The sequence below is a fragment of the Mesoplodon densirostris genome, chromosome 3 (assembly GCF_025265405.1).
Source record: "Mesoplodon densirostris isolate mMesDen1 chromosome 3, mMesDen1 primary haplotype, whole genome shotgun sequence".
NCBI classification, from domain to species: domain Eukaryota; kingdom Metazoa; phylum Chordata; class Mammalia; order Artiodactyla; family Ziphiidae; genus Mesoplodon; species Mesoplodon densirostris.
The window spans coordinates 164,557,241-164,582,161 of record NC_082663.1 but is presented as its reverse complement, the minus strand read 5'-3'; the positions used below and the strand labels follow the sequence as shown (position 1 = coordinate 164,582,161).

Genomic DNA, 24,921 nt, shown 5'->3' with positions numbered 1-24,921 from the left:
CATTTAACCTACTTCCAAGGGGCTGGGGAGCACAGTCATGCTGGTTCACTTTCGGCTTAGTTGTCATTTTATTCCTGCATTTACAAAGCTCTCTCTTAAATCCCAATGTGAGACTTAATGTTCCTTCCCTATCCTACATTAATCTAAGCCACATGCCATCAGCTAACTCATATGCACAGTTACAAAAGCATTTCCTCAAAGGGAAAGAAGGAGAAATTGGTTAGTTTGAATGCTGTGAAGTTAAGGAGAGTGTGAAACAATATTTTGAGGCAGGACAATGCACTAATAATAATAGTAATAATAACATTATAACTAACACTAACACCTAATCCAAGCTCATTATGCACCAGTCTTTAGCTTTGTGTTTCACATCCATTGTCTTATTTCATTCTTTTTTTTTTAATTTTTAAATTTTATTTATTTTTTGGTTGTGTTGGGTCTTTGTTGCTGTGCGCGGCTTTCTCTAGTTGTGGTTTGTTGCGGTGTGCAGTCTTCTCATTGTGGTGGCTTCTCTTGTTGTGGAGCACAGGCTTCAGGCGCGCGGGTCTCAGTAGCTGTGATTCACGGGCTCTAGAGCGCCAGCTCAGTAGTTGTGGTGCATGGGCTTAGTTGCTCCGCAGCATGTGGGATCTTCCCGGACCAGCACTCAAACCCGTGTCCCCTCATTGGCAGGTGGATTCTTAACCACTGCACTACCAGGGAAGCCCCTCTTATTTAATTCTTATAACAACTCTATGAGGCATGCAGTTTTAGTATCCTCACTTTTTCAGATGAAGAAGCTGAGGCTCTTAAAGAGGTCAACTAACAGGTCCAAAGTCACATAGCTAGTAAATGGCAGAACCAGAATTTAGACCAGGCAGTCTGGCTCTAGAGCCCCTGGGCCTCACCGTTATACTAGTTGGATAACATTTGAGAAATGTAAAGGCCCTCCCCTCTCCTGATTATGTGAATGCTCTCCAAACATCCTACTTATTTGTTTATTCATCCCAACAACAAACATGTATTAAGCACTTATGATTAGCCTGATTTCCTGCTAGGTTTTTTGAGGCCACAGAAATAAAAGTTCCTGTACACTAAGGGACCACAGTCCAGTTAAGAGTGAGCTACAAGTAAACTATTGATATGTATTGTGGTAACTTTGATGGCTTAGGAGGCAAGAGCATTCTTAATTCAATTTGGAGAAGGAAGTCAAGGAAGGCTTCCTGGAGGAGGTGACCAGAGTTAAAATTTGAAAGATAAAGAAGTGTTAAGTAGGTTTTTAAAAAAAGGGAGGCTGGGAGTGCATGAGAAAACATAGCATGTTCAGAAGACTGCAAAGTGGGTCAGAAGCCTGGAACATAGGGCCTCAGGGGGAAGTGGAAAGAGCCTATTAAGTGGGAATAAAAAAAGAAATTTTCCTAGCAGCCAGGCTTCCTTGCCTTTGTCACACACACTAGGAAGATGATCCAAAGAGGAAAGCCAATGGGTCCAACTTATGGGTCCAACTTATGGCTGCTTCCCATCCCAGGAGCACGGTCCCTCTGCTGGTTCCCCTGCTGGCAGCTGGCAGGCGAGTCCAAATCTGCTTATCATGCTCATCATCCCAAAGTGACAGGAAGAGTTTGCTCTGCAGCTGTTGCTGCCATTGGTACAGTGATATCTTTAGCTGAGCATGGTCACAGCTGGGACGTGGGAATTGAGGGCGTTTTGCTGCTTTGCAGTAATGGCATCTGTGACCTTCATATGTTTCCTCATGGGGGCTTCTGACAATAAGGACCAAGGATGGAAAAAATGGTCACCACTCTTAGGAAGCCTTCCCTGATTTCCCCCCCACCCACCCTGGCTGGGTTAGGCACTCTTGTAGGCCCTTAGCACCCTGACCAGTAATTACCTCCTTACTGGCCTGTCTCCCATGCTGTGTTGGGAGCTCCTCTAAGGCAGATTCATTTCTATGTGCTGGGCGTAGGATCTGCATGCAGTAGGTGAATGGTGGTGAAAGGAGAAAGAGGATCCTCCCTAAATCAGTCTCCCTCTACAGCATTGCCTGGATCAGCACCGTGCTTTCAGTTTCAGTCAGTTGCCTTTGGGGAAGTGAGAGACATCCTCGGAGACCAAGGCCCTGAGCTAAGGGTCCCCTTGTTTCTTGCTTCACTTCCCTGACGACTTCAGCTGGAAGTGAGAGAGATTTGTGCACCTTAAATTAATATAGGCCTGGTGTCTTGGGGGCTCAGAGCTCTGATATGGGATAGGCAGCTTCCTGAAAACCAGAAGGCCAGATTTCAGGTCAGAGTGTCAGGAACAGCATGAGGACCATCAACCTCAGGCTGTGAGAGTCAGGGAAGCAGGACTCTGAGTCTTGGAGGACTGGTCAGAATCAGCCTATTTCTTCCCCCAGAAATTTCATTCCTTCCTTCAGCCATCAAACTTTTGTCGAGCACCCGAGAGGCCCTCAGGACACAGACATTTACAAAATACAGCCTCTCTATGCAACAACAACAACAAAAGGCAGGCAAAGAGAACTAATAATAACTTTCTGAGTGCTTACTGTCTGCCAGGTACAGTTTTAAGCACTTTCCATGCATTAATTCAGTTAAGTCTCCCGACAACTCTGTGAGGCAGGTACTATTATCATCCCTTTTTCTTAGATGAGGAAATGGAGGCTCACAGGCTGATGAGGTCATCTTGCCCAAGATGCACTGGAATTTGAACCAGGTAGCTTGGCTCCAGAGTTCAAGCACTTAACCACTGCATTCTACTGCCTCCTGAGGACTATGAGGAATAGTAAGAGAAAGAGAAGTAAACAGACAGTTGAGTAAGAAGTCATGCATTTCATGAGAGGAGGAAGCATGAACAAGAGGGTGGGAGGAGACAGGGCAGGGGGTGACACCTGCCCTGCATCACACAAGACTGGCAGGAATTATTAGGTGAAGAAATTTAGAGGAAGAGAGAGAGAGAAGCTGAGAGGAGCTGAGAGATGAGCATGAATATGGAGAGGAAGGTAGACGGGCTGGAATCTCGAGGGCCTGAGTGCCAGGTGGAAAAGTTCGGATTTGTCCAGAGAGTTATTGGGAGCCACAGAAAAAGCCATTTCTATTTTCTTTGCCTTAAAATTTTTTATTTTTTTGAAAAAGGCATACAGTGAGGACTTCCTCCCCTGCCCTCGTCTTGGGTTCATTTTATCACTTTCTTGAACAGAGAGAGCAGTGGGGTTACCTTCTAAGGAGAAACTGTCAAAATGCTCAGTTCTCCAAAATGAATGGTTTGCTGTCCTCTTGGGAAGAAGCCTCTCCTGATCGTGGGTCATGGGAATCCCATGAATCCTGCCCCTTGTCTACTAAAGCTTCCAAGTTTCAGATGAAACTGGTAATGGACAAGCTCTTTGGTATCCAAGCAGTGAAGACTCCTCAAATGATTCCTTCAAATCCCAAGACAGCTGGACCTGGGAGAATGTTTTATTCGTACATTTTAGAACCGAATCCACTTTGATAAATTTCGAAGAGAAAGGAGCTAGAGAGATCTCGGCATTAAATTACGTATTGGCTATGCTTCGTCTTTTCCCAGGTCATGAGAGCCTCTGCTCAGCATTAGTTGAATACATTTATTCCCCCTTAGCGTTGCCCATTCAGCAGCATGGCTGTGCAACATTATGAGTCATATCTAGTTGGAAGTTAATTTCCTAATGAATGTGGACAAATGGGTGAACTTTGACTCCCTTCTGTTTGCATTTGGATGACATGAGAGATGTGCCTCTCAATCCAATTGTCAAATAAGAGATGAAAACGTAGCCTCCTTCATCTGTCCTTGGTGCCCTGACCCTGTCTGGTGCTTGGTGGTAGTGGTGCCTAAGCAGGACCACCGTTGTTCCTCTCAGAGTCTCCATCAGCCCACCGCCCCCTCCCCTCTTTGTATGGACAGCTGAGGTCCTCCATGTCAAGATCAGATGCAAAAGCAGCTTCAGGTTAGGACCTGTGCAAACATAACCCCTGTCCACAAACCCAGTGCTGCGTCTAAGAGCCTCCTATCTTGCAAGTATACCATAAAGGTTAAGAGTGCAGACTAGGATGCCATATTGCTTTGTACTAGCTATGTGACCTGGAGTAAATGATCCTCAGTCTTTTCTTCATCTGTAAAATGCAGGTATTAATAGTACTTCCCTCACAGCGTTGTTACAAGAGTTAAATACCTTAATATGTGTGAAGAATTTAAGGTACAGCATATCACAAGCTGTGTGAGTATTTTACTGTTACTAGTGCCATTGATGCCGATCAGAATGGCAGATGCAGTTGAAACAAGTCAATACCAAACAGGGAAAATCCTGTGACCTGGAAGTCACAGAGCTAAAGAGCAAACTGTGGGTAACAATGGATATATCTGAGATTTCTCCCCCAACAACTATTTTCAAGGTATCATTGAATAAGTGGTACGTGAATACCTTCTCTGCATATGTATTATATATCATACTATATTATGTTATGTTATATAAACATTAAACAAATAGAGATAAGGCAAAATTCTCCCTTGATCCCTCCACCCCTCCTAGTCCCAGTGCCCTACCTCTCCTTACAGGCACGCATGTTGGTAGTTTGGTGCATTTTGTCCATACCTTTCTCTCTGTACCTGCACCCAGGTAACATACCTGCCTTGGTTTCTTTGTTTGCTTGTTTTTTACTTCACACTGTATTGGGGCTTCCCGGGTGGCGCAGTGGTTGAGAGTCCGCCTGCCAATGCAGGGGACACGGGTTTGTGCCCCGGTCCAGGAAGATCCCACATGCCGCAGTGCGGCTGGGCCCGTGAACCATGGCCGCTGAGCCTGTGCATCCGGAGGCTGTGCTCCACAATGGGAGAGGCCACGACAGTGAGAGGCCTGCGTATCGCAAAAAAAAAAAAAAAAAAAAACCACACTGTATGCATCTTTCCATGCTTGATTTTTTCTTCACTAATACATACCATTAAACATATCAAAACTATATCATAGTTTTAAAACCCGACTACATAGAATTCCATTACAGATGACAGTTTATTTACCCATTCCCCCTTTGACTGACATTTTAGTTTTTTTCAACACTTTGCTGATGTAACACACATCCTTGTTCAAGTGTGGTTGTTTTTCTGAGTTCAGTATCACAGGAAATACACATTAAAATTTTCTTAATACACACTACCACAGTACCTCCCAGAAAGGCTGAGCTATATCAGTGTGACTCCCAGCTGTGTGCAAGGCTGTCTGTATAGAGCTGTGCTATGGGAGCCTATGATCCTCAGAAATCAGGTGAGCTTTCTGGTAGAAACTTCTCACCAACGTTCTACAGGCTTCAGCCTCCCTTGATTTATCATCTCACATTTTTGCTTTTCAGAATCCTTGAACTTGATCTGATTGTCAGAGATGAAGATGGAAATATCTTGGACCCTGATAATACCAGCGTCATCAGCTTGTTCCATGCACACGAAGAAGCGACTGATAAAATCACAGAGCGTATCAAGGAAGAGATGGTGAGCTTTGTGAACTAGGCTTGGCCAAGCGAAGCAGGCTTTAGCACATCATAAGTTTAAAATAATAAGCTAATTAACCAGACTGTATATTATTCAAAGGGACATCTGTCCTATGACCTGAGATGATCAGTAACCTCATGCATTTTATTGTGTTTTTGTACTTGGATCTTGGTTCATTCCACAACCAACCCCCAGGTGGTTTAATGCCAGGCAAGTTTCCTGTTCTCACGGACCTTTTATATTCCAGAGAGGAAAAAAGAAGAAATGTTCAAAAAGTAAATAAGTAAATAATTCCAGATGGCGATAAGTTTCTAAAAGGCAATCAATTAGTGTTATGTGAATCAGGAGCTATTTTGAAAGGTACCATCAGGAAAGGCCTCTCCCAGGAGGGACATCTGAGATGACACTTGTATAATGTGAAGGCAGCAGGCCTGGGAAGATCTGGGGACAAGATGTTCAATGCAGGGGGATCAGCAAATGCAAAGACCCTGAGGTAGGACTGAGTTCTGAATGTTCAAGGAGTAGAAAGGTCAGTATGGATGGGCCATAATGAACAGTGGAAGAGTGAAGGCAATGCTTTGCAGAGGTAGGTCGCAGGAGCCAGTTCTCATAGGACCTAAGGGTCATGGGGAAGAGCTAAAATATTACTCCAACTGTGGTAAGAAGCCAAGAAAAGATTCCAAGGAAACATAATCTTTACAAGGTTAACATAATCTGATTTATATTTTTATTTTTTTATTTATTTATTTATTTTTTTTGCGGTATGCGGGCCTCTCACTGTTGTGGCCTCCCCCGTTGCGGAGCACAGGCTCCGGACGCGCAGGCTCCGGACGCGCAGGCTCAGCGGCCATGGCTCACGGGCCCAGCCGCTCCGCGGCACATGGGATCCTCCCAGACCGGGGCACGAACCCGCATCCCCTGCATCGGCAGGCGGACTCTCAACCACTTGCGCCACCAGGGAGGCCCTGATTTATATTTTTAAAAAGTATTTTATCCACTGTGTATTGTTTGAAAGCAACTTTATTTTTAGCTCTACTGGGATATGATTTTCATACAATAAAATTAATTCATTTAAAATTACAGTCTAGGGCTTCCCTGGTAGTGCAGTAGTTGAGAGTCTGCCTGCCAATGTAGGGGACATGGGTTTGTGCCCCTGTCCAGGAAGATCCCACCTGTCACGGAGCAGCTAGGCCCGTGAGCCATGGCCGCTGAGCCTGCGCGTCCAGAGCCTGTGCTCCATAACGGGAGAGGCCGCAGCAGTGAGAGGCCCACGTACCGCAAAAAAAAATAATAAAATAAAATAAAATAAAATTACAGTCTAATGGATCTTATTAATACATAGTGTTGGGCAGACTCTACTGCAATCAAGGTATAGAATAGCTCCATGATCCTAAAAGTTTCTTTGAGTTCCTTTGCAGTCAACCCCCTTCCCCAGTCCCAAGCCCCAGGCAACCCCTTTTGTGACTATATTTTGTCTTTTCTAGAATTTAATATAAATGGAATCATATGTCTTTTTTTATAAGTTTATTTATTTATTTTATATATATTTTTTATTTTTGGCTGTGTTGGGTCTTCATTGCTGCATGTGGGCTTTCTCTATTTCCGGCGAGTGGGGGCTATTCTTTGATGTGGTGTGCAGGCTTCTCATTGCGGTGGCTTCTCTTGTTGTGGAGCACGGGCTCTAGGTGCATGGGCTTCAGTAGTTGTGGCATGTGGGCTTGGTAGTTGTGGCGCATGGGCTTAGTTGCTCTGTGGCATGTGGGTTATTCCCGGACCAGGGCTTGAACCTGCATCCCCTGCATTGGCAGGCGGATTCTAACTGCTGCGCCACCAGGAAAGTCCCATATGGTTTTTGTGTTTGACTTTTACTCAGTATGCTGTTTTTGAAGTTCGTGTTGTTGTATGTATTAATGTTTTTTCCTTTTCATTGCTGAGTTGCTATACCATTGACCAGTTGCCAGTGGTATGTATCATTGATCAGTTGTTGAATATGTGGGTGGTTTCTAATTCAGGGCTATTATAACTAATAACACTATGAACATTTTCATATAAATCTTTGTGTGGGCATATGATTTTATTCTTTCTGGATAATAATCGTTGGAGCATATGATAAGTACATATTTAACTTTTTCAGGTACCAACATACTATGTCCCAAAAGGCCCGTACAATTTTGCATTCCCATCAGCAATCTATGGGAGTGCCAGTTCCTCTACATTCTTGTTAGCACTTGATATTGTCAGTGTTTTAACTTTAGCCATTCTAGTGGTTGTGTAGTGGTATCTCACTGTTGTTTTGAATGTCCCTGAATGACTAGCGATTTTGAGCATCTCTTCATGTGCTTACTGGCCTTTATTTACCATTTGTATCTTTTTTTGTGAAGTGTTTGTTCAGATACCTTGCCCATTTTCACTGGGTTGATTTACTTGTCATTGAGTTGTAAAAATTCTTTGTATATTCTGGATACAAATTCTTTATCAGATACATGTTTTGCAAATAAATTTTCTCCTGGTGTGTACCTGGCCTTTCATTTTCTTAAATGTGTCTTTCAAAAAGCAGAATTTTTAGTTTTGATATAGTCTGTTTAAGCATTTTTTTCTTTTATAGTTTGTGCTTTTTATGACACTAAACTTTATGTGGAAGTCTGGGTCATTTGTGTTATTTCCCAAGATCAAGGCCAAGAGAGTCAAAGTGACTTGGCTCAGACAACAGGAACTTTTGGTGGAAGGCCTGGATATAATGCTGAAATCTTTAGGCTTGAAACTTATAGGATTCTTAATATTCAGGGCTGTCTTTCTGTTGTCCTGAGTGGTGCTGGGCTAATTTTCTCCATTTTCCTCCCTTTTCCTTCCACCTCTCAGTCAAAAGATCAGCCTGATTATGGAATGTATTCCCGGATCTCCTCATCCCCTACCCACAGTCTCTATGTCTTTGTGAGAAACTTTGTGTGCAGAATTGGGGAAGACGCTGAGCTCTTCATGTCCCTCTATGACCCCAACAAGCAAATGGTCATAAGGTAAGTGTTCAACATTGCCTGACTTCTCTGTATTTGGGAGATTGGAGTTGGCAGAGCTCAGAGTGCCTTTTCCTTCCACCATCACTTGTGGAGAAATTCCCACCCAGTAGAGAAACAGTCTAGCTGAGAATGTGGAAATAACTTCTTCTTTTAGGGTGTGGGAATCAGGTGGAAATGTTACTTTCACCACTTTTTTTTCCCAGAGTAGGGTTATGGTTACACCATAGGGTTTTGTAAACAGTTCTTTGATTACTGGAAAACAACCAGAAATAACAAGATTCAGACAGGTAGCACTGAATAGAATAAAAATACCTATTTTAAAAGGAGAGTTAAGAAATGAATGGTGAAAACGCCCTGTCCTCAATGGCAGTAGCAGGCTAAGAGTGTGGGCTCTGGAATCTGCGTGGGTTCACATCGTGCCCCCACCATTTACTCTTTCTTAACCTTGGGCACGTTGTTAATCTTTCTTAAGCCTGAGTTTCCCATTTGCAAAATGTAAGTGTCAACCTCACGGGGTCATTTCTTTTAGTTAGACTTTAATAGGAAAAAGCACAGGAAGCACAGGGCCTGGCACATGGTGCTCCAAGTGGCAGTGGTTATCATTGTTACTATCTTAATTAATTGTTCTTGAAAATGGAAAAAGTAAGGGAACTTCCAGGTACCTCAGCTCGAAGAAGGGAAAACTCGTTTGGGAATCTCCAGAGGAAAGACCTTGATGTACTTCTGGCCCCCACTGCCAGCCCTGGCGTCTGCCTGTGGCTCAGTCCATCCTTCCTCCCAGGTGACCACTGCCTGTCCCCTCCAGTGGGGTTCTGAGCCAACACGTGGTCCTGTATTTGAGATCCCAGTTAACGCAGTACAGTGGAGCTGGAGCATGATCCTTCTGCTTCTATGGAGAAAATGATATCTTCTTACCTTGCTTGAATTGATGATTAAAGGAGATAACATATAGTTCCTACTGAATTATAAAATTCACTTTAGAAAATAATGGCTCTCTTGGAGACATTTATTAAACATAGAAGGGGCTATCCACCTAAGAAGACGGAACTGAGGTCTGTATGTGATCTCACATAATCATCATTACTCTATGTGGTTTGGGTGAGAAAATGAGGCTCAGAGAGGTCAAGTGACTTGCTCAAAGGCACATATATTTATAAATGGCAGAGCTGAGCTGTCTACCCAAGTCCATCTGACTCCAAAGATAAGCTAGTTTCCAGTTTAATCTGTCACCAAGGAAAGAGTTGTATCAAATATCCTCAGTGGTTCTCACCAGGGTCTTAGCACTGTTACGGTGGAAAGCTATTCTTTATAGCAAACTTAAATCTCTAATTTAAAGAATCAGCCCAGCTCATCTGGCTAAGCCTCAGCAGACACTGTGAACAAGTGTTCCTGCTCCCTTAGAACCCACTTTGAGATGGCCTGCGTGTCATAGGCCCCTTGCTGTTCCCTGTCAGCTGCTCCAAGGCACCTGTGACAGAGATCCCGAAAGCACTCCCTGCCTCTCAGAAAACACAAGGATTCCTCATGGCTGAACTGACAAGCGTGCCTGGCCTGCTGGCTCATCTACGTGATGGATGGCCTGAACCAGCCCTGTGGAGGGAAGCAGTGGATCAGTGAGGTGGCAGCTCTGTTCCCCGATGCGCCACACCAAATGATGCGCTCGATGGGGCATGCCTGAGTGATGCCTCTGAGAGTGCCAGAGACACAGGGAAGCCCTCGGGAGAGTGAGGGCTGAGGAGGAGGCGGACAAAGGGGCAGAACCCCGCCAGAAAAAAGAGTAGAAAACAAAGAAAGAAGAGAAGAGGCATGATACGGGAAAGGGGCAGGGGAACTTGGAAGCACTCCCCCAGTCGGTCTGACTCTGGGTAGCTGTTCTCTCCCTAAGAAACCAAGTTTCTCCATTCCTGCCTTCCCTAGCCAGCGTGTGCATACAGTGGGCCACAGGCAAGTTAGGGCATCCTCAGTGTGGTCCAGATGTGAGCTGGGGAGAATTTGGCTGGGACCAGCCTTTCAGTATTGGGATGTACGCTGGTCCGATTCCAATGGATGCCTGCAGAGATTTGGTTTGGGAAACTTAAGATAAATTTTGGTAGTATGGAAAAGAAGCAGTTCAGGCATCAGGCCAGTGGCAAGGCTAATTTCCAAAAGGAGCTCAAGAAAGAGTTGGAATGGTTCTCCCTCTTCCCCTGAGGAGGGTGTCATGTGGAAGAGGTCTTACCTGTCTTGGTGCCAGGTAGGCCTTCAGATTTACCACCCAGGTCTTCCTGGGCAAAGATGGATGGGGCCAACTCAGCCCTCTAAATTGCTTTTCTGATTTATGATTCTCTTTCCCCTAGAAGAAAATTGCTGGTGCCTAGTGTTTAGACCTAGCAGGCTAGTTCTCTACTGGACATGCTACATGTGATTAAAGGTCCTGGGAAATACCCAGGTACTTCACTATGACAGTCCAGAAATAACCAATGGAAAATAATTAAAACAAATCTTTTTGGGGATGGAGCCTTGGAGGCTTCTTGGTTATTTTGCTGAAAATTCCACTAAAAATTTTAGATCTTACTAAAAAAAAAGTACATTTAACTTGATTAAGTTTTAACCATTGGTTAATCTGGGACAGTTTTCTTTCCGTTGTAAGTTCTATTTCCCCCTTGAACCTTGCTCAGACTGCTTTTAATAGTCTTCCACGGGTGAGTGGAGAGAAAAAAACAAGGCATCAGAGAGAACAAACCTCTAAAAAGCAGGCAATTCCCTTTAACTTTGCTGAATTCTCTTATTATGCCTTTTTTGGGCTGACTTGGTTTTTGAGTTTTATTTTGTTTGTATCCTGATTCAAGATAACGGGCATTTATTTAGAACCAACTCTGTGCTCCTGGATGGCATGGAAAACTGAATGACTCAACTCAGCAAACTATACCAAGCTTCTCCTAAGTCAAAGAATGCCACATTTCCTGATCTTGTCGATGCAGCTAGGCTGACAAGTATGAACCGCACAGGGGTGTGTGTATGATTGCTAGAAGATGTGTGTTGATAAATGATCAGATGTCAGAACTGTGTGTCTGCCTTTCATAAAACCTGTCAGTGGGTTCTCATTACCATCAGGATCAAGTCAAAATCCTTGAATGGCCTATAAAGCCTACATGGGCTGGCCTATCTTTCTGATTTTTCTCTTACCATTTTCCCCTTGGATTTGTTTTTTAGGTGCATCAAGCTCCGTCCTGTCTCAGGGCCTTTGCACGCCTGTTTGCTTTGCCTGACATATTTCCCTTTCCCACTCTCTTTTTCTGAGCAACTTTATTTACATGTCACATCCTCAGCAAAGACTTCCCTAACCACCCAGGCTAGGCATGGTTCTTCTGATATACATTCTCACACCATCCTGAACTTTTTCTCTGTAGCGTGATTGCATATAAATAGTTGCCACGACTGCATTTAAATCATTACTTAAGTGTATCTCAGGTAATGGCTAAGGCCCTCTATGGTCCATCACAGTGTGACATTCCTTCAAGGAAACAGTCCGACATCTAATGGATAATTTAGAATAATTCAAATGTTTACTCGATCTTGAAAGGGGAATAGGGTGGGAAGGACAAATACATTCTTAATGCCCAGCAAAACGTACAAACATCCTTTCCCTCTCGCTTCTGCCACTCTTTATCACCTCTACAGAGAATGCTGCCGCTCTTCAAAAACATTAGATAGCTGGGTTAGAATTTGCTTACTAGCTGGCGGAGGGAAAGAGGTTGTGAATACCAAGTGTTAGTAATTCCTTACCCCTGCTTGTCTAACGTCTGTCTCCCTGACGGGGCTGTGATCTCCTGGAGGGAGGGACAGACAGGGAGAGCCTGTCTCAGACACTCCCATGTCCCCAGTTGCCAGCCTGGTGTTCGGCGCATAGCAGAGGCTTGGTGAATATTTTTACCTTATGAATATTGAGACCCCTAGCAGTAATGGGTTGCCACCCCTCTTCCCACAGTGAGAACTACCTGGTGCGATGGGGCAGCAGGGGCTTCCCAAAGGAGATCGAGATGCTCAACAACCTGAAGGTGGTCTTCACGGTAGGTGTGCACTGTCCTCTTGTACCACATCCCATACTCACGGACAGGATCTTGGAGATGGGGCTGGTCAGGTGGTCAGGAGGGAGCGTGGCCTTGGTGCAGAGCTGTGTTCTGGGCGTTTTGTAAAAGGAAGCTATTGGGAAGATGGATCTCCTCCTTGCTCCCTATCTTTCTCACTCATGTGTACACAATGCAGAACACTGTGTAAACAAGCACAAACCTCTTCCAGCAATAATGTCGAGGTGAACTAGGTACAGCAGCTACTCTGATTTTCTGGTTAATTCATGGTTAACTTGAGTTCCTGACTTTGGTTCAGACCGTCTAAAAACCTTTCCAAAATACATCAGATTAAAAAAGGCCTCCCTAGAACATTGACTGCCTTGGTAAATTAGACATTCTGAACATAATTAAGTCATAGATGACTAAAGATCTTACGATTCCCTGGGATCATCCTTCTAAATAGCAACACTCACCAGGCAAGACATAACACAGAAATGTTGAAATCAATTGCTATTTGGATGATTTCTTTCTTTTTTTTTTTTTTTTGCGGTACGCGGGCCTCTCACTGTCGTGGCCTCTTCTGTTGCGGAGCACAGGCTCCGGACGTGCAGGCTCAGCGGCCATGGCTCACGGGCCCAGCCGCTCCGCGGCATGTGGGATCTTCCCAGACCGGGGCACGAACCCGTGTCCCCTGCATCGGCAGGCGGACTCTCAACCACTGCGCCACCAGGGAAGCCCTAGATGACTTATTTCTGAGAGTGAACTGGCTTTTTAGTTCTAGAAAGGAGAAACAGTGGAAGGAAGGAGATAAGAGTTATCATTTCCAGCAGAAACCCCTCTCTTCTGTTTTCACCGAGTTGTGTTCAGAGTATGATCTTAAGATATCTGAGGATATTGGTGTTTTCTGCAAGCATCTCTGGGGAGAAGAGCGTTTATGAGATTTTTCACTGTGTCACCTGTGTTAGCAAGGGAGATTACAGAGGAGGAGCGAGGGAGGGGTTTGGGCATTACCGAGTGACTGACGTGCTGGAGTAACCTGCCTTGCCCCACAATAATTTTCCAGTTACAGGCCATTAAGTTCTATGTCTTTTGTTATGTTACAATTAGTTTGGAGTGCAGCTGATTTATTTTGTTTATTTCCTGAAAAATGGGCTAGAGGCATGGAATAAGATCATAGGTCCTAATTGCTTAGACAAAGTTTTCTTGGCATATATAAATGTGCCTCAGTGCCGTTTGTCTATTATTAGTTAGAAGGAGGAGCCTATTTATTTTCTTGATAAATAGGAGAGTCCCACGGGGCTTCCTGATTAAACCAAGAGACAGATGTTTCACAAGAGGGAGAGGGACAGGGAAGCAATCAGTGGTTCATCTTGCAGAGAACCCATTCATGATGTAAGCGTGCAGGAAAGGTCATCAGTAAATTGGTGTCGCTCAAGAACAATGAGAGTGTGATCCTGCCTTTGTGGAATTCTGCCTGTGCCACCACCTCTTCTTCACACAGCAAACGGACTTGAGAGCCTTGGTTGACTGGCTTAATGGGTTGACACTTCCTTCTCTTGAAATGATGGGAATCTTCATTTCAGGACAAAGCACGTCATGGTGCTCTAGCTTCTTTTATTGATTCAAGAGCTACCCAATGAGCACCTACTGTGTGTAAGCTCTGTGCTGTATCTGGGGATCCAGCAGTGAGTAAGCTGATAGGCTCCTGCCCTCAGGGTGTGATGGGGGGAATTCAGAAAATAATTAAAGGAGTAAATAAACGAGAGATCTCAGAAGGCAATGCATGCAATGCAGATAATTAAAACAGGGTGATGTGATGGCGTTTGACTGGGAATTACTTTCAATTGGGCATTGAGGTGATGTTTAAGTTAAATATGAGATACGACTTGGCAGGCACATGCCTTGCTGGCCTCATTTCTCTTGTCTCTGGATGTCAGCACTTCCTAGTTGCCTCTTTGGAGGCAGAGCCCAAGGAGCTGGCACGTGGGTTGGGCTGATGGTGGATTTCCCTTCTCTCTGCTTTATGAGCATTCACCCTCCGTGGCCCTGTAAGAGGAAAGCACATATACCGCGAGGCTTCCTAAGACTTTGCCCAGTTTGGGGGTTGCTGCTAACACATGGGGGACAAGACTGAACAGTAAACGGAACACTAATGAATTACTAAATCAGGTCACACGTGTTTTAAGTTTCGTGTCTCAGCTTCCCCAAACGTCTGAGTTTTGTGAGGCCCAAGTGAGAATGATTGGGAGACACCGCAGACTGAAGCCTAGTTCTGAGATTGCCTGTTTATACACTCTCCAGAGAATGACCTATGTTCAAGCATTTTTACTTGCTCTCATAGCAATAAGCTTCTCTAGTACCAAGGGCCTCTGGTGAGGAAGCTCTTAAAGATCTGGTGTCTTCTTTTGAGCAAGTGAAAATTTTTCAGAGAAGAGGAGTGGAAAAAGGACTTACCTAGGAATCTTAAATGGTTATCTAGTGTATTAATTTGCTAGAGCTGTCATTACAAAGTACCATAGACGGGGTGGCTTAAACAATAGAAATTTATTTTCTCACAGTTCCAGTAGCTGGAAGTCCAAGATCAAGGTGTTGGCAGATTTGATTTCTTCTGAGGCCTCTCTCCTTGGCTTGCAGATGGCCACCTTCTCCTTGTGTGTTCATGTGACCGTCTTTCTGCGTGTCTGTGTCCTAAACGCCTCTTCTTATCAGGACACGAGTCATACTGGATTAGAGCTTACCCTAATGACCTCATTTTAGCTTAATCACCTCTGTAAATGCCCTGTCTCCAAGTACAGTCACATTCTGAGACATGAAGGGGTCAACGTATGAGTTTGGGGGAGACATAATTCATCCCATAACATTTAGGAAGGAACCTGTCAGGAGGCAGGGCTTCTGTGTCTCTGGAATGCCTCTGAAAGATACCAATATAGATAATTCAAAAATATAAAAAATCCTAATGGGAGGAGAGAAGTAATTAGGGATGGAGGTCGTTGTGAGGGAAGCAGGACTTGAGCTGTTAAGGATGGAAAGGATTTGGATATATAGAGGAATAAGGGGTAAACTTTAGAGGTGGAGGTACAGGTGGGGGGCTTAGGAAGAAAGATCTAGAGTCGAAAGTGAACATTGTGTGTTTGTGGAACAATAAAGAAATCTTTGTGACAAAAATAGAGTACTTGAATGCAGAGAATAGTGGGGAATCAGTGGGATAGGACAGCTGGAAATATATTTTGTCCAGGACATTTCATGTCAGCTGGGGGAAACTAGCACTAACAGGGTAGCAAATAGCGAGCTATTAACATTGTTGCGGGGAGAGAAATGAAATGATGAACATGGCTCCTAAAGATGAGTTTCAGGGGGATTTCAGGGTGGGTTGGAGGAAGGAGTCAGGCAGGCCAGAGAAGAGGCTGTCCCACCATCTGGATGTGAGACAATTGGAATCTCAGACTCTGCCTGCTGGGCAAGGTGGGAAATGCAAATGAGTGGAGGGGCTTCCTCGGTCAGAAAGCCGCCTCTCCCCTCCCTTCCCTCTCTCCCTGCCCAGTGGGGAGACTCGGGAGAGTGGAGAAGCAGCTGTCCGTTCCTCCAGCTTTGAAAGGACAGCCCTTGTATCAGTGAAGATTCTCCAGGGAAGTTGAACCAGGAAGATACGTAAATAGGTAGATTTGTTGTGAGGATTTGGCTCATGTGATTGTGAGGGCTGACAGGTTTGAAATCTCTAGGGCTGGAAATTCAGGGAGGATTTCTATACTCTAGTCTTGAGGCAGAATTCCTTCTTCGCTGGGAAACCTCGCGTTCTGTTCTTAAGACCTTCAGCTGATTAGATGAGGCCCACCTACATTATGGAAGGTGTGTCCTTTACTTAAAGTTAACTGATTGTAGATGCTAATCAGACCTACAAAATACTTCACAGCAACACCTAGACTAGTGTTTGATCAGGCAACTAGGCGGCATAGCCTGTCCACGTTGACACCTAAACCCCCAAGCAGGAAGGTGTGGACCACTTTGGGGCCATGTCTTGTTCCCAGAGACTCCGCACACCCCTCCCTCTTCGTCCCACACCAGCCACAGTGAGAGGCTGGGGATGGCTGCTTTCCCCAGGCCCTGGCTCTGATGTCAGCTGACAGGCCGCTCCCAGTACGTATGCCTGCGTGAGGATTAACTCAGAAGAGAAGCGACTATTCTCTAGTGAGGCCAGGCCCAGGGATCTCTGCTCTGATGCCAACAACATGCCTTGACATCCCTTCTCCAGCTGATCTCAGCTGGAAGGGGGTGCCAGGAACACTGAAGCTTTTAGATTTGAGCAGGGCACTTGAATGCTGAGGTCGTCCAGGTGGTTTCCCCTCCTGTGTGCCTTTGGATGGTGAAAGAAATGTATTGTGGTGGTTAGGTTGATGGACTTTGGGGTCAGAGTGACCGGACGGTGTCTGCAAGGACTGAGGTCGTGTCCTCGGGGAAGACCCTTCTCTTCTTTGTGTCTCAGTTTCCCCATATGTCAAATGGGGCTGCAGTACTAGTGTTAGTGATGGGACTTTGGAGTGTTGTGAAAGGTCAGCTAAGACGATGATGTGTGCGACACTGGGCACAGGGCTTGAGAAGTCAGCTAGTTCACGGTTCCAGCGTTCCTCCTCCTGAGCCCACAGTTGAGTGTAATTCCCTGTCCCCCTTGCAGTTAGGTGTGGCCGCGGCCCTTGCTTTGGCCACTGAAATGGAAGCGGAAGTGATATGCCTCTCTTCTGGGTGGGAGCTTTAAGAGCCAGTGAGTGACTTGCCCCGTTACCTTCCCCTGCGCTGGGGACGGTGAATGCACCTATTGTGACAGGATAGATCCTCCATCAGCCAGGGGCCCACAGTGAGTGAGTGGAGCCCCCGCCCATCTGCACTGGACCAGTAGCCTGAGCTGGAAATAAACCCTGTTGTGTTAGAAGCTCTCAGATATTGGGGTTGTTTGGTGTCACAACAACCGAACCCCGAGTGATGTACATGCATTAGGTGCTCAGTAAACGGTGATCGTTAGGATTTTTCCTTCCTCCTTTCGCCTTCTCCCTCAGAGGTGCTGAGCAATGACCAGGTGGATGGAGTCATTTGCAACAAATGCTATTTTTGGATACATCAGCTGGTATATAGGGACGGCTACCTATACAAATGATACTGTACCTCTGTCTTTCTCTTCCCATCAGTTTGAGGTGAAAGAATCAGGACTGAACACCAGAGCCCTGTCACCCAGTTTCCTTTCCAAAACTCACCTTTCTTATGTGTGAAACGGGGGTGATAGCTTTGTTTTCCACCTTTCCCAGGACTAATTGTATGATTGGTCCGTGTATGCTAGGTGCTAAGCACCAACTTCCCCCCACCCCCAGAATTTACTATTACTGAGTTTGCTTTTCTACTTTTTGTTCATTAGACACATGATGTGTAACTATTCGTTTCCTGCCTTACAGGATCTTGGAAACAAAGACCTCAACAGGGATAAAATTTACTTGATTTGTCAAATAGTCCGAGTTGGGAAGATGGATCTTAAGGATACGAACACAAAGAAATGCACGCAGGGACTGAGGCGGCCTTTTGGGGTGGCAGGTAATGACACACCACACAGCACTAACTGTTACTGGAGTGCACATTTCATGTGACTGAATTTTGAAGATTTTTTTTCTTTTGCTCTCCTCCTTGCCCTCCCCCCTTCAAAAACTTAGGCCAGACAACCCCTAATACCTACATTTCTTGTGACTAAATTAAAATAATTGGTAACTAAGTCTAGATTTATGATGAAGACAGTGAATAATGGAATCCCCGTGTCTGGAGCAGAGTGCTGGGACCACAGTGCAGTCTGAGCAGTCGGCGCTTTCCCTCCCCAGCACAGTGAAAAAGGAAGAACAATATGGGTGGGATCTAATTATGAGGAGCAAATCATTTTAAAAAAAATATCCAGGACAGGAAATGCAGTTACACAGAATGAGTCACCCACCACACATATAAATTGCAGCTGGAAGTGGACATGTGGAGAGCTGGCATAACCGAATGAGGCTGCTTGAGAGCACCTCCACGTTCCTTTCCAAGCCTTAACTATCTTGGGGGTTCCCAAGACTTCATCATTCTTGCCCCACTTTTACAGTTTTTGTTATATTTGACTATCACTTGCACTATTATTTACCCAATATATTTTCTGTTAAGGAACCTTCTTTATTTAAACTGAAGTACATTTTGTTTTCTTAAAAGACAATTTAAATACCTGTGGAAATAGCAATTCGATATGCGAATTTTACTTTTTATTAAAGTATAACATTTTAGTTGTGTACCATTCATAATCCTTGTATACTATATCTAAACCGAGTGTTTCAGGTTTCTCACTTCAGGACATGCTGATCTTCTGTTATCACAAACCAGCTGGCTGTCCAGTGAGTCCCCTGGCACTGCTTGCAAAGTGGCGAAGCGGAAGAAGTTAGCTTATACTGAGCCAGCTGGTGTTTCAACTTAGCATTATTGCTAGCTGGCTAGCTAGGCGATCTTGGACAAGCATATTCCCCAGGGCCTTAGTTTCATTATCTGCAAAATGAGGGACTTGGACCTGGTTGATCCATGACTTGGTCTAAATTCTCTGATTCTATATGAGGGACACTTTTGGCATCACAATGTCCCTGTTAGGGCAGTGAGGGTCCTTCAGCCTTACTACAAAGTGTGTCTTTGTCTCCAAGTGTAGCTGGCTCTCTCTTTTGGTTTCAGGTGACAGCAATCTGGTGTAACTGAAAGGTTTAGGAATAGATTGCTTCAGGCATAGCTGGATCCAGGAACTCAAATGAATTTACAGTATGAAAAACTCTGGAGCCAGAGGGAGATGGTTCTACCCAAATCGTTCTCACTGAGAATGGGCAAGGGGGGTTCTGTTCATCAGAGAGAATGGATGCTGGTCAGGTTCAAATAACAGTTTCCCCTCCTTCTCTCAGTTCCCTAACTCCTCTCTTGTGCTAGATGCAATCACTAGTTGATTATTACCCAAGCAGTTTTAATGGCTCCCTGACTGGGACCTGGAGTGTTTGAGGAATTTCATGCTACTAGGGTTTTGGCTCTATCTGGCTAGCATGTCTCAGTGCTCCTCTCCTGCCCCCATTTCTATAATCCCTGCTCTAGTGCAGGAGTTCTTTATCTTGTTTTTTTATGGACCTTCAGTGGCTGATTTAAGGAGAAGTTTCAGAGGAGCTAGGATCCCTCTGGAAATGCAGGGTTCAAGGATCCACAGATAACGTGTCTGTGCGTATGAGCACCTTTACGAAAAGAGGGTGAATAAGTCTTCAGATCCCACAGGGAGTCACCGCGCTTGGGTTTTGTCAGCACAGTAAACATCCAATACAAATATGTCAGATCCAAACCTAATTAATTCCATAAGCTTAATTCCATAAGCACGGCTCTGACTCTTTCCTTTTGGCCTCCGCCAAGCCCTGGGTTCTTGGATGCTTCCCTGACTGTTGACCTCCCAGCCCGGTTTGCCCAGAGGCGTTTGCCAGTTGTTGCCTGTGATGAACCCTTGCTGTCTGTGTATTGTCTCATGCTGGCTTGCTTGCCTTTTTAGGCTTTCCTGTCCCAGCCTCCTGCCCTACAAGCTCATCCCATTGTTACTCTTTCCTGGGAGCAAGAGGGCTTAAACCATTAATTCATTTCTCTTTTCTTTCTAGTTATGGATATAACAGACATCATCAAGGGGAAAGCAGAGAGTGATGAAGAAAAGCAGCACTTCATCCCTTTTCACCCGTGAGAGATTTCCCATTTCTTTCCATTCTCTGAAACCACATCCTTTCTGATTGAGGGCCACACAAAAGCAGGGTGAACTGATTCCCTGAGTTGATGATAGCCCAGGTAGGACCTCCCAGGAGGAGAGCAGGTTGAGAATGATGGTCTCAGTGCTGAGGCATTCAAAACCAAGCAGCTTATACAAAGAACTATTAAAAATTAACCATAAGAAAATAACCCAATTTAAAAATGGGCCAAAGACCTTAACAGACACCTTACCAAAGTAGATATACAAATGGCAAATAAGCACATGAAAAGATGTTCCGCATCAAATGTCATCAGGGAAATGCAAATTAAAACAACAATGAGATAACTACTACATACCCATTAGAGTGGCCAAAATCCAGAACACTAACAACACCAAAATCCTGGTGAGGATGTGGAGCAACAGATATTCTTACACATTACTGGTGGGAATGCAAAATGGTACAGCTACTTTGGAAGACAGTTTGTTGGTTTCTTATAAAATTAAACATACTCTTACCATATGATCCAACAATCATGCTTCTTGGTATTTACTCAAAGAAGTTGAAAATATGTCCACACAAAAACCTGCACACAAATGTTTATAGCAGCTTTATTCATAATTGCCCAAACGTTGAAGCAACCAAGATGTCCTTCAGTAGGTGAATGGATAAATAAACTGTGGTACATTCAAGACAATGGAATACCATTCAGAACTAAGAAGAAATGAGCTATTAAGCCACGAAAAGACATGGAGGAACCTTAAATGTATATTACAAGTGAAAGAACCCAATCTGAGAAGGCTACATACTGTATGATTTCAACTATATAACATTCTGGAAAAGGCAAAACTATGGAGACAACAAAGAGATGAGTAGTTATCAGGAGTGTGGGAGGGATGGACCTATGTTATTATATATTTGTCCCAACCTATTGAATGTACACCACCAAGATTGAACCCTTAGATAAACTATGAATTTGGGGTGAAAAAAAAAACCAACCAGCTTCTCACCTATTCGTTCATCAGATGGTATTTATTCAACGGACTTTGACTGAAGGCTGGCAGAGGGCCGGGCATTGTGCCAGGCTTTGGGGGATGAGGTGGGGAACAAGGTCGACGTGGCCCTGTCTTCCTGAAGCTTATGTTTAGATGCAGAATTAAATGAACAAAAGATTAAGTATGACAGGGACCACGAAGCTGTGAAGCAGCAGCGTATCAGGAGCATATAATAGGAAATCAGAACCTAATTCTTGCGGGTAGAAATATCCATGACTTTAGAGGAGGGTAATGAGGGTGAATATCCTTTCCTTGACCTAAAACAAGTTTGAGAAAGCAGGACCCCCAGTTTGAGAACTTTGTCCTTGTTTGTCTAAGGAGGATGGTGTTTTGTTACAGATAATGAGGTCAGTGACTCTAAGTCATGTGATTAGGACTTAGCATGAGTAGCTAAAGCCTTTTCCACCTTGCTGAGCAGATACTCATTTTGAGGGCTTGGGAATCCTTCCTTTTTAAGAGTCTTCCTAGGAATAAAAATGGCCTCTACTTGTAGCATTGGTATTCCCCTAATTTCAGAGCCATGTTGCTTTGTGAAAAAGAGAGATGTGCTTCTTGATGGCAGGTACACTCTCTGAGCTGACGTGGGCAGGCTCACTTTTCACCTAAGGTGTATGGAGGGGTTGGGCAGCTTTCTGGAGCTCCTGGAACCACAAGGTAGGGACTCCATGAGGGTACCACGCACGTATTTTGTGCTCTCTTTTCTTTTCTAGGGTGACAGCTGAGAATGACTTCCTGCACAGCCTGCTGGGCAAAGTCACAGCCTCCAAGGGAGACAGCGGAGGGCAAGGTAGAGTGCCAACAGGCCAAGTGGGCTGGGCCTGACTTCAGCTTGAGATCCCTTGATTCTGTGGCAAACAGATCAAACTCCTAAACCCTGGGAAACACAGCCTTCCTTCCAGACGGACCATTGTGAGGAATGGGGGAGCTGGAAATCTCTAAATGGGAAACAGAAGGAGGCATGTCCTAGTGCCTGAAGGAAGAAGGGAATTGGTATAGCCTATCTCCTATGTGTCAAGCACTGTAAAATGTTTCCTTGTTCAATTTCATCCTTCCCACGGTCCTGTGAGATAGATGATATCAAACCCACTTTACAAAGTCTGGGTTTAGAGGGGTGCAATGATTTGACAGAAGCTGACCCTGCTAGAAGTAACCTGTGGGATTTAAGTTGGAGGTGTCTTGCTCCAGAGCCCCTCTGCATCCTGCCTTGCATCCTCCCCCGGGGCTGGGTCGCTGCATCTGTGGCCGCTTGTCTCTGCTTCCATGGTCTCCTCCAGAGAGAGACCAAGGGGAGAGGTGATGGGAGGGTGAGGCTGAGGGAACACCTTGAAGTTGACTCTTCACCATGAGTGTTCCCTTCCAGGCCTCTGGGTGACCATAAAGATGCTTGTGGGTGACATCATTCAGATCCGCAAGGACTACCCTCACCTGGTGGACAGGACCACCGTGGTGGCCAGGAAGCTGGGCTTCCCGGAGATCATCATGCCAGGTTCTCCTTCCCCCTGGGTGGGGCTGGGGGTGGTCTAGCTGGTGTGATCCATTTTCTTTTTAAAGAGTCAACTACTTCTTTTCTACTGCTTTTCTCTATTTCTCTCTCTGAAGGTAACCACTGAAAACAATTGTATATCCAAAAATCTATGCATTCACATAATAAACACAAACACATAAATATACACACATGCACCCCCCCACAAATGGGAATCACACTTCATATACTTTATATACCATTACTTATTATACTTCACATAGCGTTCTGCAGCTCACTTCTCACTTAATAATTTATCATGGACATCCTTTCCACTTTACTACACGTGGAATAATTTCACTCCTTCTGGGGTGAATACTGACATTCTCTTAAATTGCTAAGCTATTTTTTTATTACCAGAAGAGTCCACGCTCATTGTAAAATGTCCAAAGGGCATGAAAAGGTTTAAAGTGAAACCTTAAAAGCTCTCTCAAATCTTTGTCTCCAGAAGTAACCACGATACGTATTTTCCAAATGTGTATGTAATGAAAGAAAGTAAATGGGACTGCATGATAACACTCTTTTGAAACTTCCCTCTTTGCCTTAAACTTGAGTCTAGGACTTGTGTCCATAACCACTCTCGCTGACTTACCCCTTTCCACAGTCGCATGGTGGTCCACTGGTGTTGTAATTTATCTATGCCTGCTTTACTGAGACATCAGTCCCTTGTGCATTCCCCTGTAGGGTTTTCAGCTCTCACCCCCCCATTCCTGAAGACCCTCCACACCTTGTCCCTCACCCCATCCGTGTTCCTCAGACACAGAAAGTCATTCTGTCTGCTTCTGCACAGTAAGAGATCTGCGGAGGGAACCGTCTGTGGTTGTTATTCACGCACCAAGATCAATCCAATTGGAGTTTGCCTTTGCCTTCCCAGAAGGTGTCACTAGAGCATGAAAATTAAATGACTTTTAATGGAGAAAAAAATACAGCCAGTCGTGACCATCCTGCCTCCCTTTTTGCAACTAATTTCCTACTGTTCCTCCATCCTCTCGTTACCTACTGCTCCAGCCTCCCTGATGAAGTAAAAATGCTTTTCCAAATTGTTCTGATTTTAACTCCATGAACAGACAAGGTGTGGCACTTCCACCAGCTCCCCAACTCCCCGCGCCCTCTAGTCAGTGCCTCTCCTGCTACACAGACTCCAACTGTTGTCTCTCTCCCTGTGCCACAGGGGACGTCAGGAACGACATCTACATCACTCTCTTACAAGGTGACTTTGACAAGTACAACAAGACCACTCAGAGGAATGTGGAAGTGATCATGTGTGTGTGCGCGGAGGATGGCAAAACGCTTCCTGTAAGGGACCCTCTGCTGTTGCTCCGGGTGACAGGGCTCCCCTGGGGTGCCTCTGTTCATAAAGATGTTCATTTCCCGTTCCCGATCCTGCTCTCTAAATGCCAGGGGCCTGCAGGGTGGTGTTGGGTAAGGTGATGTACACCTTTAGAGCTTGGCTGGCACAGTAGCCCATAATAAGACCTGGTGGTGTTCTTTCTTCACACCAAAGCGGTTGGCTTTTCATTGTCTATCCCTTTCCTTTCATGACCTCTCCTCCTTTTTTTTGCCTGGCACCTCAGTTTATAGGTTAGCTTTTCACAGTTAACATGTTGTTCTCATCGAAACCTGAGCTGGTTGATTCAGGCAAAATTCCATGGCAAGAAAAAGGATCAATACAGAGCCTTGGGTTGGTGTGAAGACTCAGGATGTCCTCAAAACAGACATTCCCAACACTTGATCTAACTCCCTAGCACTCAGCCAGACATCCTGGTGGAAAGCCTTATCCGTCAATTGGTCTCCAGAGGACCAGCAGAGTGAATTCAAGAATGCAAAGCATATTGCTGTATTCATACAGCATATGTCCTGTACAATATTTGTCATGTGTGTTTACATTTATTTACTTAGATTTCCTTTAAGGTTGTCAGCAGCTGTGTCCAGTGTGTGGGAGGGTTTTGCTTCTCAATTTCTCCTTTCAGAGTACTTAGCTGAAAATAAAATCAGCTCTCAGCAGAAGTTTCAGCGTGGGCAGATACTCCTCTTAGGCCGCAGTAGGTGATCAGATAGCACGGGAGG

At 44.9% G+C, this 24,921-nt stretch overlaps 1 protein-coding gene across 1 annotated transcript in view; it reads left to right on the top strand.

Moving 5' to 3' along the window:
• Window positions 1-24,921, top strand: part of DOCK2 (dedicator of cytokinesis 2) — a 412,654-nt gene that overhangs the window by 22,105 nt on the left and 365,628 nt on the right. Inside the window, exons 7-14 of the mRNA XM_060094549.1 lie at window positions 5,334-5,469; window positions 8,329-8,483; window positions 12,451-12,532; window positions 17,971-18,106; window positions 20,197-20,272; window positions 22,043-22,119; window positions 22,693-22,818; window positions 24,026-24,150. Coding sequence (XP_059950532.1) covers window positions 5,334-5,469; window positions 8,329-8,483; window positions 12,451-12,532; window positions 17,971-18,106; window positions 20,197-20,272; window positions 22,043-22,119; window positions 22,693-22,818; window positions 24,026-24,150 — 913 coding nt within the window. The remainder of the gene's footprint in view (window positions 1-5,333; window positions 5,470-8,328; window positions 8,484-12,450; window positions 12,533-17,970; window positions 18,107-20,196; window positions 20,273-22,042; window positions 22,120-22,692; window positions 22,819-24,025; window positions 24,151-24,921) is intronic.